This window comes from Emydura macquarii, unplaced genomic scaffold (assembly GCF_026122565.2).
Source record: "Emydura macquarii macquarii isolate MOO-44397 ecotype Brisbane River unplaced genomic scaffold, CSIRO-AGI_Emac_v2 contig_1483, whole genome shotgun sequence".
NCBI lineage: Eukaryota > Metazoa > Chordata > Testudines > Chelidae > Emydura > Emydura macquarii.
Window position 1 is genome coordinate 3,852,961 of NW_027131620.1, and position 18,633 is coordinate 3,871,593.

The window sequence follows — 18,633 nt, forward strand, 5'->3', positions numbered from 1 at the left end:
CACAGCTAAATTACCTACAATACTTCTATAAAATGTCCAAAGCTCCATTTTCAATATGTTGACCTGGAATTGGGCCTACAAACAATGTGTGCACATGTAATCATGCTCGCCAATGACTTCTGTAGGCAAGCAATGCATATGCAAGCACATAAAACCAATTTTTAAAACATTGGGATTTAAAAAATTACCTATGTGACTTAAGAGCACAAACCAATTGAAAACCAGTGGAGTTCCTGAGACTCCTAGGTGCTTGTGGCAGTCCCACCCTTGCACTTCATTTAGAATAAAATATTCTTCCAACTCCACTATATATTTCTGCTCTGTGATTGCTGTTCAGGTATTTGTCCTGTTGCTGATATATGGACTTGGTAAATACCACACAGCAGAATTCTTATAAAATCTTGATGTCACCATTGAGATCTACATCGTTCTGTCCTGTACATTACATCTCTAGGTGCCCTACTGACTCCCTTTTGATTTACTTGCCTCCCTTCATTTTTCTCTAGTGTGTTGCTCACAATGCCCTAGAATGTGCTCGGGCAATTTATGCTTACGCTTTACAAGTTTTCCCGAGCAAGAAAAGCGTTTGGTTGCGAGCAGCCTACTTTGAAAAGAACCATGGAACCAGGTACGTATGCTGCATATTTCTGATGCTACCAAAAGGGGGTTCTGACAGTTCTAAAGTATGCAGGTTGGGGTTGGGTTGGGCCCAGAAGCCAATCAATTGACCATAAACTATTGAACAACTGGATTTGGAAAGTCTCTGAGCTGGTGAAAACCCATTGGAATTGTATGCTGAGTTTATGGTGGTAGCCAGCACCTCCTACTGGTGTGAAGTCATTAAAATTTCTCTTGGCGAATGGGGCTACTTGCGAGGCGGTTGTGATACGGAGGTGGTGTTAAATCTCTTGGGAATGGGACATCTAGGAAATGGGGGGACTGTCGGATGGTAAGTCACTTAGAAATCTGGCATCTCTTACATTTCCACTTCTCTGGTAGACCGGTTGGTCAGTGAGCTGGTGTGCATGCAGGGAAGCCCTCTGTCGTTTTTTAATTAAAAAGTTTTGCTCCTCTGTATCAGATAAATGTTCTGATTAAGATCACTCTTTAAGTTAAACTTAAAAAAACAAACAAACCAGAAAAGAAAAGCCAAACCACAGATCGTATATATTAAAGCTCATCAGTGTGATCCAGGCTACTTCAGCTGATAATGTTGGGAAAGACTTCTGCCTCGGTTGCCACCATATCATACCAGATTTATTAATAGCGCTTTCCAAGACACACACGCTGTATACGGGGTCTCTCCGTAAACACGTGCTTCAAGTGATGGTGTCTTACCAATGAGTCACATTTTGTAGAATGCTTTTCAGAAGTTGATTTTAGAAACTTCATGGAAAAAAGAACCCATCCTCGCCTCCTTGTGACATGATTTACAACATTGGACCTTCAACAATAGCTATTTATAACATCGAGTAATAGTGAAAGTAGGTCTGGGAGTTCAGCTTCACAGACATGCCTTCAAGTTATTGTAGCTAACATTTTCTTGTTTCAGGGAATCACTGGAGGCTCTCTTGCAGAGAGCTGTGGCGCACTGTCCGAAAGCAGAAGTGCTGTGGCTCATGGGAGCCAAATCGAAGTGGCTGGCTGGAGATGTACCTGCGGCCAGAAGCATTTTGGCACTGGCTTTCCAGGTGGGTGTAACCTTCATTTACAGACGTGAGCATGTGCATGAGTTAATTACTGCCAGGATGGGACAAAGCAAAGCAAGTGAGTACCTCCCTTCTACAGAAGGTCCCTGAGCTCCCGCAGCAGCAGCAAATGGCAAAACTCCCATTCCTTTTTGGTGCTACATTTCCCAGATAGAACAGAGAAGCAGGCTGGAAGCAATGGAGCGCAGCCCTTTCAAAATTGCCGCTCCCAGCCCAGTTTCTCTGGTTACCTGTCTTCCCATTACCAGCAGCTTCCTCTGGATGAATTAGTCTACTTCCTCCAGTCACTGAAATGTAGAGGTTTAGATTCCACCCACAGATAATTCACAGGGGGCAAATATGAGGGCACTGCACTTGCTGTAGCCTGGATCAGTATAATCAGCCTGCTGCGTAATGCAGGAAGGAAGTTCTCCTCCAGACACCAGAAGGCGTGGGGAGCTCCCTAGATCTGATGTGAAGGGGAGAGTAGGGTCTCCATAGCAGAGTGGTAGTAAAACTGCATGACAGCAGAGACTCAGTCTCACTGGACATGACCGATTTTTGATTCCACAGCTAGATTCTACTTAGCGCTCTGACCCCTTCCCAGCATGATGCCTGGAAGGGATTTGTATTCCAGGATCACTTACAGGCCCTGATCAAGGATCAAGGGTTCATTTTGCCAAGCACTGTATACAAGGGTAATAAAAGAGTTATGATCTTTTCACTGCTTTAACTGAAGGTTCAGAAGAAGGTTCAAGGACCAACTCTTCTGAGCAGTTTAGAAATGAAATGTCCAGTTCCTGAACTTGCATAGATCCTGTGATTGTGGGCCTGTTTGGGAGAACTCTCTGTAACCTTAAAAGGCCATAGATGATTGGGAAGAGCTTGAACTGAAAGAATCCCAGTGCAGATTGATGAGGGCCTGCTGAGATTTTTAATCTGAACCAAACAAAGGATTAAGTCTTCTGATGAATCAGAGTATATATTTGTCTGTCACTCTGTTCTTGTAGGCCAACCCCAACAGCGAAGAGATCTGGCTGGCTGCCGTGAAGCTGGAGTCTGAAAACAACGAATATGAAAGAGCGAGGCGATTGCTGGCGAAGGCACGGAGCAGTGCCCCCACAGCCAGAGTAAGAACATCTGATGGGCAGAAAGACAGTCGTCTTTTGGTGTCGGGGAGATGGGGGGGGAAGAAAAGGGAGTTCCTTCATTTTCGTGGCCCCAGAGACTTATCAGATGGCATCCTGCTATTTGTTTTTTGCAGGCACATGGCTGATTTGTTGAAGTGCTTCTCCAGCTCATTGCAACATGAAGTAAATGTATGATTGGAAAAAAAGACTAGGATCAAATAAAACTTCAGATTGTTACACAGTTGGCAAAAGTCAAGAAATTCCCAGTTACAGCTGACAGTTTATGTAATAGTCGTGTTACATAAATCATGTTTTGCATTTCATTTCTCATTTGAAAAAATTAAGCTGTCCTATTCGTGTGTAAGATTTACTAATGCATATTTTTTGAATTTCTAGAACATGCATGTTCTCTAAAAGGCCAAACTATTCTGGTTTGTGATCTAAAACTACATTGGTGTGGCAATCCATAGGCTGTAGCTAGCAATATTTGTAGGCAAAAGTTATTTTGCCAATTTTCATCTGTCAGCTTGGCCATTTTAAAACACTCTCCTATTCCCCTCACAAAGAAAAGAGACTTAGTCTGTGCTATGGGGGAAATAAAGCAAAATTTCATTTAAAAAGTTTACCCCTCATCCTTGATCTTTTAAAAGGTTCCTCTCTATCTGGCAGGCAGGGCTTATGTCAGATTCGATGCTGCTGCTCCTTGGATGGGCTAATGGGGATGTTCAAGGGAGCAGAAAACTAATAGTGTCTAAATAGCTTGCAGTCTTATTTGATTTTTGGTTTTAGTCTGTCACAGTCTGGAGCAGCAAGAAGCACATCACCTCTCAGTACTGGCCCTTCTAGCTGGTAAAGGGAAGGACTGAAAGCGATACTTGGCAGTTCAGAGCCTTGGCGTGTGGGGAAGGAGGGCAGGAGGTCTTGGGAGCCATGGTTACAACCGTGGCAGAGACCTGGAAAAGGAAAGTGGGATGTGGTAGGAAAGCTAGTGAGCAAACTGTCCATGTACTGTTCTACTGCCTGGAACACTGCTTTAATATCACTAGCTACACTTTGTGTATAGTTGGGGCAAATGTTAAGTTTGATTGTGTTGTTCCAACTCCTTGATAACTTATGTTGCTCTTTAGCTGTTACTGACTCCCAGAATATTTTAGCCTTCATTTTCATGTCTTCAGAACCCTGTTCCTAGTCTGCGCGTGTACTAGCTGTATGTTTGTGGAACAAGGAATCCACTGCATTGATACGTTCAATCACTGTTAATGATAAAGCACCTTCTTGTCTGGTCTTAGGTCTTTATGAAGTCTGTGAAATTGGAATGGGTGCTCGGGAACATTGCTGCTGCCCAGGAGCTCTGTGAGGAAGCCCTGAAGCACTACGAAGACTTCCCCAAACTGTGGATGATGAAAGGGCAGATAGAGGAGCAAGAGGAGCTAATAGAAAAAGCTCGGGAAGCCTATAATCAAGGGGTAAGGATGGACGTGATTCCACCTCTGCTTCATGCCTCCAATATGGGGAAAACATGTATTGTCTGTCTTCCTCAGAGCAAATCCGGAGGAATCTGTCCCAGGCAAACTGGTGGGCTGAATGCTGACATCTTGCTAAAAGGATAGGATGATCCAATAGGAATGGCTAGGAGATGAGAATGAGCAAAGGGTGAACATCGACACCAGGGTCTCTGGATAGAGTTTATCCTCCACGAGGGTGACGTTCATCCCAAGATGATGATGATGAATCTCCACCTTAGAGATATTTGGTGCATTCAGAGTTGTCTGTGGGAAAATGAGAGGCTAATCTCCTCTTTGCCACATGTTCATGCTCTATAGCCGTGGTTCTCAACCTATTTACCGTTGTGGGCTGCATCCAATACTATGTGTGTGGCCCTGAGGATGTGTCAACCCACATATCCACATAGATTAAGGCTGTGCTTATGCTATAACTGAGTTATCTATTCTTTGGGTTGGGAGGGAGCTGGCTGTATGCTTTTTCTTGACTGGGGGAGGAGGAATTCAACTTCCTGTTCAAAATATTTACTTTTTCTATTTAATTATCTAATAGCTACCAAAAAAAGGTGCCCATTGGTAGGTTTAAGTGGAACAAAGTGCAAGGAGAGAGTTTATGTAATCCAAAGAGATGCAGCGTGCTGCCATATACATCAAATGGTATTTGGGGCATGTCTTGGGAATGATAAGAGATAAGGGGATAAGAGAGTGAATGCTTTTAAAATTAGCCATGAAACTAATGTGGAGACATGTTAAGTAATTGGAGGCTGAAGGTGGCCTAAAGACGGTTAATGTCAAAGGAAACCCAAATTTGGATGCCATGTTCTCCTCTGCTCTCCACCTCCAGGCACTGCACAGATTATAAACACATCCATCAGTCAAGATGTGTTTCCTCATAGCACTGAGGGGGCTCAATAACATCCAATGTGTTGCCCATTTTTTTCTGGAACTTCAGGAGACAAGACAAAACACTATTTTTCGCAGGGATTCCTATTGTAAAACTCACCAGAAAGAGGGTGAAAAATACCAAATGACATCATTAATCTCCTGTTTCCCCCTTCTCCCTGCACATCGCAGAGATAGGGTTTCCTTGGGGGTTCACTTCTCTGGAAGTTGCTCTGCAGCTTTGGTATAAAAAGCCAGCACTGCTATAAACTCCCCATCATCTTCTCTCCCTGTCGCCCCAAACCCTGGTTTGTTTGCTTTCTTGTGAACAGTTGAAGAAGTGCCCCCATTCCACACCCCTGTGGCTCCTGCTGTCCCGGCTGGAGGAAAAAGTCGGGCAACTGACTAGAGCAAGAGCCATCTTGGAGAAGTCTCGCTTGAAGAATCCAAAGAATCCAGACCTCTGGTGAGTAGTGTAGAGCTGAACTGAGCGCACGTGAACCAGAAGGGCGGTGTATGCTTTATGCCAACCATCTTTCACCTTTCCCCAGCCTTCTGCCGTCTGAGCATGGATTCTGTATTATCGCACCTAGCCAGAAGGAAATCCTGGGTTTCTCACTAATGCCTGAAGTCCACCAGAGGGCCCTTCTAGGACACAGCTGCCATCATGCTGCTTGTCTGGAGAATGCAGTTGGTTGCCAATTGTTTTCTTTTAATGGCAACTGTAGATTAACTTAAACTAATTTTCTGAAACCGTGTCTTCCATTTTCCATGTTCATTCAGTCTCCTCTGAATGCTTTTGTCAAAGATGACTGTTACAAAATAAAGGTCACAATTGTCTTTTGCCCCATGGGATGGAAAAATTATAATAGCCATGAATTCTTCCGTGATTTCTTGCTGAACACATTTAGCCCAATGAGCTTATGAGAGCGAGCAAAATTCATCCCTTGGATCCTGTGCAGAGTACTGGCAGATGTGTTCTTAACAAATCCCATGTCCTTCAAATAAAATGTCTCACAGGTTGGCTCCTGCTTTCTTAGGTACTGGATTGAGATATTGACAATGGTGTCTCTTCCACACCAGGTTAGAGTCTGTGCGATTGGAATACAGAGCTGGATTAAAGAATATTGCTAACACGCTGATGGCCAAGGCATTGCAGGAATGTCCCAACTCTGGTAAGGAGGAGCTGATTTTTCTGCAATGCAGGTATTTTTGCTTGATGGATAAGAGGGTTCCCCATCTCTCTAAGATGTTTCTACTAGCCACGTCGGTTTATGTACTGGTCAAATTAGGATATACTTTAGGGAGGTGGTAGATTTCCTCCTGCCAAAGAAACATTGCAGCTCCGCTAGAGGTCCCAGATGCTCATGACTCTCGCCTGAGGAGAAGGACATGGTTCACAGGTGGTTCAGTTTTCCTGCAGTGCTGCTTGGATTGTGTTATCAGGCCTGTGCCCAGTATGTGGTTCCTGGTTTCCTGAGAAAGTATCTTGGACATGGGTGACCTTTTTTCTCTGAGAACTCAACTGATGGCTCCTATTTAAAAGAGGTTCTGGGGTTGAGTGTAAGCACTCTGGGTTTACAGAGATCATTGGTGGCATAGAACTGTAAAGCAGGGCATGATTTAGTGGATGAATGGGGGATTTTCTTTGTATCTTCCATGATTAAGTGTGCACACGTAAGAATTCCTTATATCGGAGCTTGTCGGCACCTTGACTGTCTGCAGCGTGAGGATGTTGTAGTAGTTTTGTTTCTTTGGAAAAATATTATAGCAGTTGCCTTTTTTTCTAAGAACTAGGTTTTATGCCGCTAAACTGATTTAAAGAGTTTGTATCCACAACAGATTTCAGACTGGAACAGTGGAGTATGCCTCCAAAAATGTTAAGTTTAAAAAATAATAAACAAAGTTGAACCATTATTTGGCAGATCTGGATAAACTCATGGTCTAAAATCAGTTGATTTCAGCCAGTGATAATTTCCTATGGCTTAGTTTATCCATCTGTAAAAATGGGGACATACTTGTGTATCCCCTAGGAGCTTTGGAAATGCTCAATTATTATTAAAGTGTGGTCAGATTCTTGGGGGGAAGATGCTATATAAATGCACAATAATCGTCTTATTACAGTGGAAATTAGTTGACTTGCATTAGTACTTGCGAGACTCACTGCAAAGTACTGAATGGGGGGAATTAGTGAATAAGTGAACAGTGAAATAATAATCGATCACAAATGATGCTTTGTTACCTTGTTTGTTTTTAAGAAGGTCCCTTTGTATTATGTGCTTCTGCATCCACAGAATCTGCTGCAGAATCTATCCATTGCTGTGGGGGTGTGCTCCAGAGTCTAACTTGAATTTAAACAATCGTTTAAATTGTTTCTAACTCTATTTTGTTTATAGTGTGTTAAGGCTAGAAAGGGCCATTATTATCGTATGGTCTGACCTCCAACATAACACGGGCCATAGAATTTCACCCAGTGATTGATCCCAGTAACTTGAGATTGAACTAGAGCGTATCTGTTAGAAAGACATTCAGTCTGGACTGGCTGCAAAGCAAATTTAAAAAATGAGAGCCAAATATTAATGGATGCAGTATGTCCATCTAGAACAGCCTGAAATAATCGCTTCAAAATAGAGGGATGTTCAAATCTGAAGCTTGGTGATGATATAACAAAACATTGTTAACTTTTTCACTGCTGATCATTAGAGCAGAAATATCCACCTTAACTTGTTTATAACATAATCCCAAACAGTCTCCTGTGCCTTTTTGGGGTGCCAGAGAGCCTCAGTTACTCCCTTTTGATTTTTAAAACCTTCCAGCTTCCCCACTACCCCAGCATCTCTTACAGTGCAGTTGTGTTGTCAATACAAAAGTCTGTGTGGTACATTCAGAAACTTCTGAGTTGAGTGGCAGAGTAAAACAAATGAATTTGATATCAAAGCAAACATCAGGGGCACTCGTATTACATTTGAAAATTAAGGGCTTTATATTTTTAAATGTGAGAATGAGTATCTGACGCTTCTAAAGAATGCCCATACTGAGAGGGCGTGCTGCAAATTTCAGGTTCAGCTTGCCTCAGAGAATGTGATGCTTGGGTTATTTGCATTTATAAGACTCTCGTGGCTGTGGTATCTGAGCACCTGTACAAACATTAAGCCTTGCAACACTTCCATGGTATAAGTAAATATTATCCGCATTTTACAGATGGGGAAAACTGATTGTGTGCAAGTGACTTGCCCAGGTTAACACAGCAGTGTTGGAGCCAGGGATGGAATCCTGGCAGATGTGAGACATCTAAGGACTTCCACAGGTGTGGCTGATTGGCATGTGAAGCAGAAGATTTCATGCTTCTTTGAGCAGATTTCCTTTTTGGATTTTGGCAATGAAAGAAAACTTCTCTGGGGATGTGTAACCTTTATCTTCTGTGGGCATTTAGAGCAGCATTCCTGGACCTACTGTGACTGCTCTGTTTGGCAGCAGTGTACAGAGTATCACTGAGAGGACATAGATATTCCTCGTCAAACTCTTCAAACTGCTTCCAGGTGGTATGTGTTACAGCTGCTGAATGTTTTTCCTCCAGAGAGTCGTTCCCTGTCATGTTCACTTTGAAGAGATGGGAGTTGATACTTCTTAGACAGATGTAGTGTGTCCCATATAATTAACGTTACATGCTGAACAATTTCACTCCAGGCTGTCTGAGGGATTTGGTAACCTTTTTGGTCCTGGTAGACAAGCCCATAGTGATCGATCTGTAGTGTAGCTACGCTGACAGAGCCCTCTAGGGCAGATGCAGCATAAGCCGACAGAAGGCGTTCGCAGGCATTCTAGTTGCATCTACACCAGGGTTTTGTTGGTGTGGTTATGGGGTGTGATTTCCACCCTCCCCAGAACTCCTAGCCAGCAACTATGCTGGCAGAACTTCGTAGTGTGGACCAGACTCCAGTTTGGCAGATTGGCTGTAGCCAATAATGACCATGGGTGGTCTGTTGTTTTCATGCGACGTGCCCCCTTCCTAGCAGACTACTAGAAATGTATGTATTTTCAAGGCATTTTAGCTTTGCTTCTAATAGTTTGTTGGCAGTGTTGCTGGGAAATGCAGTGGGTGGACGAAGAGGGCTGTGGAAAGTTTCACCAGATAGTTTATCCTTTCATGCTAACCACTGGACCGTTGACGAGTGTATTCCAATTTTTGACACTCGTGAATTAACTGAATTAGTATGAGGGTAATGTGTGATTTGTCTGTACGATTAAAACATTCACTGGCACTTGTGGGATAACCGCGTTTAAACATCGCTCACAGATGCATCCATAGATGGCTGAAGGCCACCCCATCACACCAGTCATCTGTGCTGCATGATGCAAGGTCTCTGGAAGAGCTTTTGAGGATAGTTCGCACTGTTCCAGTTGTGTGGTGGACTCAGCTGAAAGCCTTTGGGCTGGCACATACCAAGGGTATGAAGTACCAAAGAAGATGGAAGGTTAGAGTAGAAGCGCTTCATAGATGAAGACTCCGTATGGAGGGAGTAGTAGCTGGTACCGCAGAGCACAAAACAAAGCATTCAGTACAAAGTGAGTGAGTTTTGGTGAGATCTATTTGAGCATTAGGATGGTCCATCACAAGATGACTACGAACTGCCAATGTGATGCGGCCGTGAAAGAGGCTAATGCAATCTTAGGGTGCATCAGGCAAAGTATTTCCAGTACAGCTGGGGAATCGTTATTAGCATTATACAAGGTACTGTTGAGATCTCATCTGGAATACTGTGTGTAGTTCTGGTCTCCCATCTTTAAGAAAGACAAATTCAAAGTGGAACAGGTATGGAGAAGGACTACTAAAATGATCAGAGGATTGGAGAATCTACCTTACAAGAGGAGACTTAAGGAGCTTGGCTTGTTTAGCCTAACAAAATGAAGTAGAGCAGTGTTTCTCAATTGGTGTTCCGCGGAACCCTGGGGTTCTGCGAGAAAGTGACATCATGCCGCCGAGAGCAGCTGTTCTCCACGCTGCCAAAAAAGGGAAGATGTCCCGGATTTTTCGGCGGAGGGTATCGAGTATGAGTGTAATTTCCCTGCGGAGCCTAAAGGGTTCCGCGGGGAAATTTAATTGAGAAACGCTGAAGTAGAGGGAAAGAGATGATTGCTTTCTATAAATACATCAGAGGGATAGACACCACGGAGAGAGAGGAGTTAATGGCCAGTGTTGGCCCTAGAACAATTGAATATAAATTGGCCATCAATAAGTTTAAGCTTGAAATTAGATGAAGGTTTCTAACCATCAGAAGAGTGAAGTTCTGGAGCAGCCTTCCAAGGGAAATAGTGGGGGCAAAAAACCTCACTTGTTTTAAGACTGAGCTTGGTAAGTCTGTAGGGGATGGTGTGATTGCCTACAATGGCATATGGCCCAGCTGTGTCTGCTATTAGCAAACATCTCCAATGGCTAGAGATGGGATACTAGAGGGGGAAGGCTTTGAATTACTACAAAGAATTATTTCCCAGGTGTCTGGCTGGTGGTTCTTGCTCGCAGGCTCAGCATTTCACTGATTGCCATATGTGGGGTCAGGAAAGAATATTTCCCCATGTCAGATTGTCAGAGATCCTGAGGGAGTTTGCCTTCCTCTGCAGCGTGAAGCATGGGTCATTGACTGTTTTGAACTAGAGCAAATGGTGGATTCTCTATAATTTCAAGTCTTTAAATCAAGATTTGCAGACTTCAGTATTCGTCCAGAGGTTATGGGCCTACTACGGGAGTGGGTGGATGAGGTTCTGTGGCCTGCAATGTGTAGGAGGTCAGACTAGATGGTCCCTTCTGGCCTGAAAGTCTGAGGCAGTACAGTAGAGGAACACCTCTGAAATGTTCGTAACTGAACAAAACATTATGGTGGTTCTTTCCAAAGTTTACAACTTAACATTGATTTAATACAGCTTTGAAACTTTACTATGAAGAAGAAAAATTATGCTTTTAACCGCCTTAATTTAAATGAAACAAGCACTGAAACAGTTTCCTTACCTTCTCAAATCTTTTTTTAACCTTTCCCTTTGTGTTTTTACTAGCTGACATTTAACACGGCACTGTACTGTATTTGCTGCTTCTTTTTTTGGTCTCTGCTGCCGGATAGCACACTTCTGGTTCCAAACGAGGGGTGTGGTTGACTGCTCCGTTCATAACTCCGAGGTTCTGCTGTAGTTACATATTCCACTCTGGATTTAAGCACCTACCGTCCTCGTTATTCTTGGCAATGGGCCATTTTAATCTCTGAATTAACAAAAACTGGAACCTTCCTATTTGGATTTCAGGAATCCTATGGTCTGAAGCAATTTTCCTTGAGGCACGACCACAACGGAAGACCAAAAGCGTGGATGCCCTGAAGAAGTGTGAGCATGACCCTCACGTCCTCTTGGCTGTCGCCAAGTGAGTAGCTATTCCTGTTTTATTGGAGTAAAAATAGGCATTTTGTCTCTGGACACAAGTTGTCACATACATAATGATAGCACTGCTGCAGATCAGTATCACCTGGTGTTGCTTCAATAAAGCATTAATATGCTTCAAATCGAGGAACAACTGCTGCACCTGTGTAGCTGCCTCTCAGCATCAGTGCAAATCAGCTTCTTTTGGTTGAACACCAGCTGTCTGCCTGTTCTCAGACTATTAATGTCAACTGGGAACTGGAGGAGTGCCGCGGAGAACACAGGATATTCATGCGGAGATCTGTTCTAATGTGAGCTTTATGTACCCTGAAAACATCACTAGCATGGGGTCCCTTGGTATATAACTTTGACAAAGACGTGAAGTCAAGCTGTAATTGCTTTTACTTTTGGGGGTATATTGTTCATGCCCGTGAAAGCGTTGGACTGTTTGTGCTGGCCACGTCTAATGTGGACAGGTGCTATTTAAACTCCCTGTCTTTTCCCCTCTTGTCCCCTTAATCCCCAGAGTCTACCAATGGCCCATAATCTTGACCTGTTGTACTCTGCTTTTCCAGTTGTGTTGTTTCCCTCATCCCATGCAGTTTCATTTTGGGCATTTCCTGATATAAGTTGGCAGTCGTGCTGAATTTGCTTCTGTGAAGCAGGCCTGTGAAGTAGGCCAGACTCAAATGTCATTTTCTCCGGTTGCCTAGACCAAATTTTGAGTTCTCTGATGGTAGGAGCTACTACTTGAATCCACTGCACCCCATGACTTTTTTCCTGTTCCTTTGCATTAAGGGCCTCCATTCAAGTGCAAGGCTGACTTTAGTGCAGTGTAATTGGAACCAGCTGTTTTTCCTTTGTAAATACCAGAAGAGTTTAATGGAGGAAGTGTGTAAAACAATGCCCAACTCTTTCACAACTTTTCTTGTAAGCCAAAGCAAATCATGCAGGATTCACTTCAGTTACTGTGGCACTAGGGTCTGCCAGACAATGACGGCTGACTTGTTCAGTTTTGTCGGCAAAGGAGAAAAATTTTAACTTTCGCTTTAGGGAAACTGGTTCCAGGCTCCTTCTGGTGCAGCCTCAGACTATTTAGTAACTAAACTGAACCCAGCACAAGTTCCTTCCACCTCCTGTAATGAGTGTTATGTATGTCACTCTGATACCTAGGGCAATAACATGATTGTGAAGAGCTTTGTTAAAAGTAAATAAGTTACTACAAATTGTTACTTTGCAGGTGTTTTGTCTGTTTCCTATCAGTGTTCGTGCTCTTTAAATCACAGTTTATCTAACACCGAACAATCGAGTATCATAAGGCTTAAAAAACAATCACGTTATCAAACCATAAAATTATACAGCTTAACAGTTCAGCCAACCACACAGCCTCCTATTCATAAAGACCTCCCTAGTTTTCATTGACCTCCATTTGATGTAGAGCAATGAAACCCATAAAATATTGACACAGTTGATTAGTTCTTGGGGGGAGAAGTTTTGAAATTCATGAGCAAATTTTAGAAATGGTGACAGGCAACATGAGTGCAAAAGTTGAGATTTAAACACACAAATCCCACTCCTACCCTTTTGCATTGAAACTGATTTGCAGTATAGGACTGTTTCAGTAGATTTTAGTGTTACAGTGTATACATGCACTTGTATTGATGGCTCTACTGCACAGAACAGTGGGTTCTGCTTCAGATCTTGGCCTTGGTAAATCTGGACACTCTTCTGTAGGTGCAGGATTTAAATAAACTCCAAATATCTAAAGTTTGTACATAGATTGTTAGTCACAGATAGCTACAAGATCATCTTCAAATATTAAGAACAGGGGGTGGGGGAGAGGTTTGCCAGTATGATCCTCTCATTGTCTGTATTCGGTACAATGTGGTTGACTGATAGTAAGCAACTGAGGGTGGAAGATTCTGTCTGGGTTTCAAAAAATAACAACACGTTCTTTCTTCAGAATATCCCACCCTTCCCCCTGCTCCCTGATTAGGGGGCTAATTTAGTCAGTAAACCGTGAGGAAGCAGTCGGTGTTCCATTTTATCGCTGTAGTCCATCTTCCCTGATAGAAAGATCTCTTTTGCAAAGCTGCCCCCTGTGCTTGGAGAACCGAGAGCTGCACTTCTCAAGCAGTGTCAGATGACCAGTTGTTTCTGCAAGTAGAGAGTGACCTGCCAACTGTCCACTTCTGCTTTTCTTCCTTTCCTTCCCACAACAGGCTGTTCTGGAGCGAGCGTAAAATAACCAAGGCTCGAGAATGGTTCCATCGAACAGTGAAGATAGATTCCGACCTGGGGGATGCCTGGGCTTTCTTTTACAAATTCGAGCTCCAGCATGGTACAGAGGTAAGAGAGTCTGTCTCTATATAGATAGAAACTGTGACCTCCTGCGGAATGCTTTGTCGTCCCCACCCAATCCTAGCCTTTGCTGTCTAACAGGACTGTTTTTGAAGCCCATCAGCAACAGGAATCGCTGCTGAGCCATTCAAAGCACCCTGTTCCTAGTGTAGAGTGCCCTGCCTCTGCAGCACACGTGGCCAAAGGAATGAGAGGCTGAGACTGCTTTTGCTAACTAGATAATGATTAGCAGCGTGATTTAAAACACAACGTTTTTAAATGCCAGCATTGTTAACAGGATTTCACCTTCAGAAATTGCCAAGTTGACTGCCTTTACGAAAGGAAAATGTAAACCTAAAAATGACCTGGATTTGATTAATCCAGAACCTTTCAGAGCAGCTGTCTCAAGGCTCTAAACAAAAAAGATTATGTATCTTAACAAACAGCTTTGTGTGTCTGGGAAACGTTTGTGTGCAGCCCTGGTTCTGATTATAGATCTGAGCAACCTTCAGCCAAGGGTACCCCCAACTGGGTTCTCTCTGCATGGGAATGGCAATTGTCAAGCTAAATGCCATCTTGAACGCTGACGGCCATTCTTAAACGGAGGTGTGTAGTTTCTGCTTTTGAAGAGGATGAGGGATTCTTCGGGGTCAGTTAGCAGTGCATGTAACGCTTGCCACAGCTCTTGTGCGTTTAGGCACAATATGCACTTCTCTCCACATGCACACTCTGGTGTTCCTTAATCAAGTCCACTAGATGACACAGAATGGAAAAATAACATGGATTTTAAAATTAAAACCTGCAACCCCAGTGTAACTGCAGTAAAATGTGCACTGTCGAACATGGTCCCCACCACATGAACACTTCGTGTGGTTCTCCAAAGATGGTATTTCTACTCAGTCCACCAGGAGTCAATATCACAAAAAACACCAACACAAATAACACAGTTGGCAGTTTGTCTTTGCCACCCACAGTTACGTCATTATATTTCTATCCTTATTAGCTGATATAAAAATGCATGAGATCAACCTTCATTCTTCAAGGCGTCAGCCATCCACCAACTGCTTGGGGTTAGTAAGAAACTTCCCCTTAGATGTTGCTGTGTAATTACCCCTTATGAGGGTTTTTACCTCCTCCCCTGTAATGTCTATTTGGGTCGTGGTTGGAAACAGCATACCAGCTCAGATGGACCATTGTTCCATTCCAGTATGGCCGTTCCTATGTAATCCTCATGAGAAGCCTGGTACTGAGGTTATGTGAGACTTTATCTTTCAGCTTCAGAGACATCAGTCCCACTCAGTATGCTTAATGTGGATAGGCAGCCATGAGGAAAATGTCCACCACAGTTGCTTTGATTCTGTCTGAACGGTGAATAGGAAAATAGTTCCATTGTCTGGCAACCTAGATACTCAGACTAAACTATAGACACCCAGCTCTGCAAAGTGTCGTATTTTTGGTGTTCTCTCAAAAGAATTCTTAGATTCACATTGAAGAGCAGTTACGTGAAGAATGTGATGGAAAAGCAGACATTGTTTGGCCACCCGTTGGGCTGCTTTGTGAAGCAGAACAGTTGCTATTGCTGCTCATCTTTAATCTTCATTTATTCCCAACCCTGGTTTCCACCTTGTTTGTTTTTTAAATGGTTTGTATAAGCTCTTGACTTTCAGCACAACATACCAATGCATTAGAAGGAATGGCAGATCTGCAGACCTTGCTCAGTTAGGGGAAAGAATTAGGGAATTAAGATGGTCCCTATCTGTTGTTTTTCTTCTTCTGTAGGAGCAGCAGGAAGAAGCGAAGAAGCGCTGTGAGAATGCTGAGCCGCGCCATGGAGAACTGTGGTGTGAAGTGTCCAAGGACATAGAAAACTGGCAGAAAAAAATTGGAGAGATCCTTGTACTTGTGGCAGCCAAAATTAAAAATGCCTTTTAGAGTATGCAGTGTTCAGCTGCACCGGGCACCCCGGGAGAACACAGCCCCTTTGCTGTACATATTTTCAATACCCTCAACCCTGCCAGCGACGCAATTGCTCAGAGCAAACAAAGGAAGTTGGTGGAATACATGAGGACCTCTGGTTTTCCAAACAAAATATTCTGAGAAGAGGCAGTCCCTTCCCCTCCTGCGGTGGTTTGAACTGCACATTGCAGTTGTTACTGTGGCATAATCAGATGCGTTTGTGTTGTAATGTCTTCTGTGAACATTGCTGATAGGTGTTGGTGCTGAGTAATTGTGCGTAGGTTTGGTGAGCATTTTCATTCGGATGTCTGAACCCATTCTGCAAATTCAAACCTTGATTCTTACTTGTTCTGTTTCTGATGATTTGCAGCTCCTCTGGTTTCTTCCCTGTTTCATGAGTTCTCTTCCTGTCAACCAGCCCTTCAGTTTCTTGATGTTGGGCCCATCTAATGATGACTCTTTGTCAACATAGCTGTCTCCTTGATATTTAAGCATACTGAGGCGTCAAGTAAATAGAGGAACCCGAAGAGCAATGATGGCTGGAAGACATGCCTGGAATCTTGGGGTGGGTGGGAGGAAGGGCAGGATGGCAGAAACGGAAGGCCAAAATGTTGCATGTTTGGTGTGACAAAGCTAGACTGGAACTGCCTCCTCAACTTTTGGGGTAGAATCCTGGTCAGGTTTTTGGGGAAAACTATTCATAATTGAGCGCTTTGTGAAATTCAATAACCAGAACCTATTTTTTGGTGATCTTTGCTCTAATGTTTTAATATATAATGTAAGCATATTCTTTTAATAGAATAATTTCACTGAACACAGCCGTAGTATTAAAACAACATAGTAAAAACAACTCAAGGCCCTTTAAAGGACATATCCGTATTCTTAGAACCATTAAGAAGCCATGCGCTTTAACAACTGAAGCTGATCTCCAGGATGGATGGGTAAGAAAAACCTCTCCATGCTCAGATGAAAAAACGATCTTGTTGCTGGGATGATCTTGGAGCACATAGATGATCTCTGTGTCTGCAGTCTGTAAGTTACCTTATGTTCCTGAGTAAGGTTTTATAAATCTGTGAGCAGTTCCATTTTTCACCCAAAGGCGTGACTTTCGTTCTCTTGATCCTCCTTTTTGTGGAAAGAAATGTCCTCCAGAAAGATTGTGTCCATTTTATACTTCACCAGCTGAAAGATATAAATGTCTCCAACTTCATTTAATAAAATTTGTTTATTAGGATATGGTGATTTTTTTTTTCAGTCCATGTGCATGTATCATCATAGAATTTTGTTTAAAGAAAGTCTGTCCCTTGCCTGGAAAACTGTGCAGCTGTAATGGCATGCTATAAAATACAGTTCTGTCTTGTGTTCTGCTTTGAGTTCTATTTGACCATGATCTCCTCCATTTCAGTGACTGTTGCATGTCAACGAGTTAATGCAAGGTGCTTTGATTTGATTGGTGGGTACCCTGTGAAAGGCCAGCTACTCTTTACAAAGATGCAGGTGTGAGGAATATATCTGCTGGGAGCATGTCCATTATCAGCCAAGTTTTCTCATATCCTTTTGCTTAAAACACCACCTTGTTTAAGAAGGGGCCACTCTTGATACAAAGTTTTTCTGCCAGGTTTATAAATGCAAAATGAAGCCCTTGTGTGATCTCTCAGGTAGCTGGGGAGAACATATGCAAATGCGCCTTCATTAGGAGAGGTATACATCATAGGTATGCTGTGGGTTTATAAACTTTCAAAGACTCAGACTTGCTGCTTTTAGGACAAGCAGCATGGAGAGGGGAGACCTCCACTGCCCCAAAAGATTCTCCGCCACCAGCAGTGTCTTTCCTTATGTCTCTGGAGAATGGGGACTGACACGGGGTTATGGTGAAGGTTCTCTGCAAGGGGAATGCAGGGGCTGAGTTTGCGTTGACCATATTGAGAGAGGGGAGGGTATAGATAATGGGATAGTTTAACTAGGATTTCCCAGAATTGGGTCAAACTAATAATGGCTCTGCAGGGGCTCAGCTTGAAAAAGTTTAGCAAATTAGTCAAGGTGGGTGAATTAACCAACTTTATTGGACTAACAGAAGTTGGTCCAATACAAGATTACCTCACTCACTTTGTCTCTAATATCCTGGGACCAGCATGGCTATAACAACACTGCATATGTTAACAAATGGCATTTATACGTTAGGTACTGATGGTCCCTGTCCTGACCACTCTGCTTACAGGTGGTATCCCTGCCCTGTCTTTTCCTCTGTCTCTTGTTCCTTTAGATGGTAAGTTCTTTGGGGAGGGGACTGTTTACCTCTTGGCTGGACAGTGCTATAGTGCTGGAAATGAGCTAGACAATCCACATACAATAGTAATCAGGGCAACAAGCTTGGACTTCAAGAGGGAAAGTCACCCAGGTACAGAGGGCCTGCAATGCCCTCTGTGGTGCTTAAGTCCTGCAGTGAGGCTGTGTTGGATGGAACACATTGGGATTTTTACACTGCTTTGGGATGGGGCGGGGAAGGGCTGTTGGATCCAGTGGCTGGGAAACCCCCAAGTAGGGGAGAGGGGATTGTAGGGTTGGGACTCTGACCTCCCCGTTGCATCCCGTCCCATTGGATGAGGGCTGAATTCCATCCTCCCCTGCACTTGCTTTGTTCCCAGCAGAAGGTCCATTTATTCAGGCTTTGTGTGGGGCTGGAGATAGAGTAAATAACAGGGCAGGTCTACACTAGAAGCGCTACTTGGGCAC

The 18,633-nt window shown here is 43.4% G+C and overlaps 1 protein-coding gene across 1 annotated transcript in view; it reads left to right on the forward strand.

The window, feature by feature from the left end:
- The window catches only part of PRPF6 (pre-mRNA processing factor 6), a 36,253-nt gene extending 18,988 nt beyond the window's left edge, over nucleotides 1-17,265 (forward strand). Inside the window, exons 13-21 of the mRNA XM_067554077.1 lie at nucleotides 507-628; nucleotides 1,553-1,691; nucleotides 2,699-2,818; nucleotides 4,108-4,284; nucleotides 5,535-5,668; nucleotides 6,286-6,377; nucleotides 11,494-11,608; nucleotides 13,827-13,953; nucleotides 15,724-17,265. Coding sequence (XP_067410178.1) covers nucleotides 507-628; nucleotides 1,553-1,691; nucleotides 2,699-2,818; nucleotides 4,108-4,284; nucleotides 5,535-5,668; nucleotides 6,286-6,377; nucleotides 11,494-11,608; nucleotides 13,827-13,953; nucleotides 15,724-15,876 — 1,179 coding nt within the window. The 3' untranslated portion in view covers nucleotides 15,877-17,265. The remainder of the gene's footprint in view (nucleotides 1-506; nucleotides 629-1,552; nucleotides 1,692-2,698; nucleotides 2,819-4,107; nucleotides 4,285-5,534; nucleotides 5,669-6,285; nucleotides 6,378-11,493; nucleotides 11,609-13,826; nucleotides 13,954-15,723) is intronic.
- The last annotated feature ends 1,368 nt before the right edge of the window (nucleotides 17,266-18,633 follow it).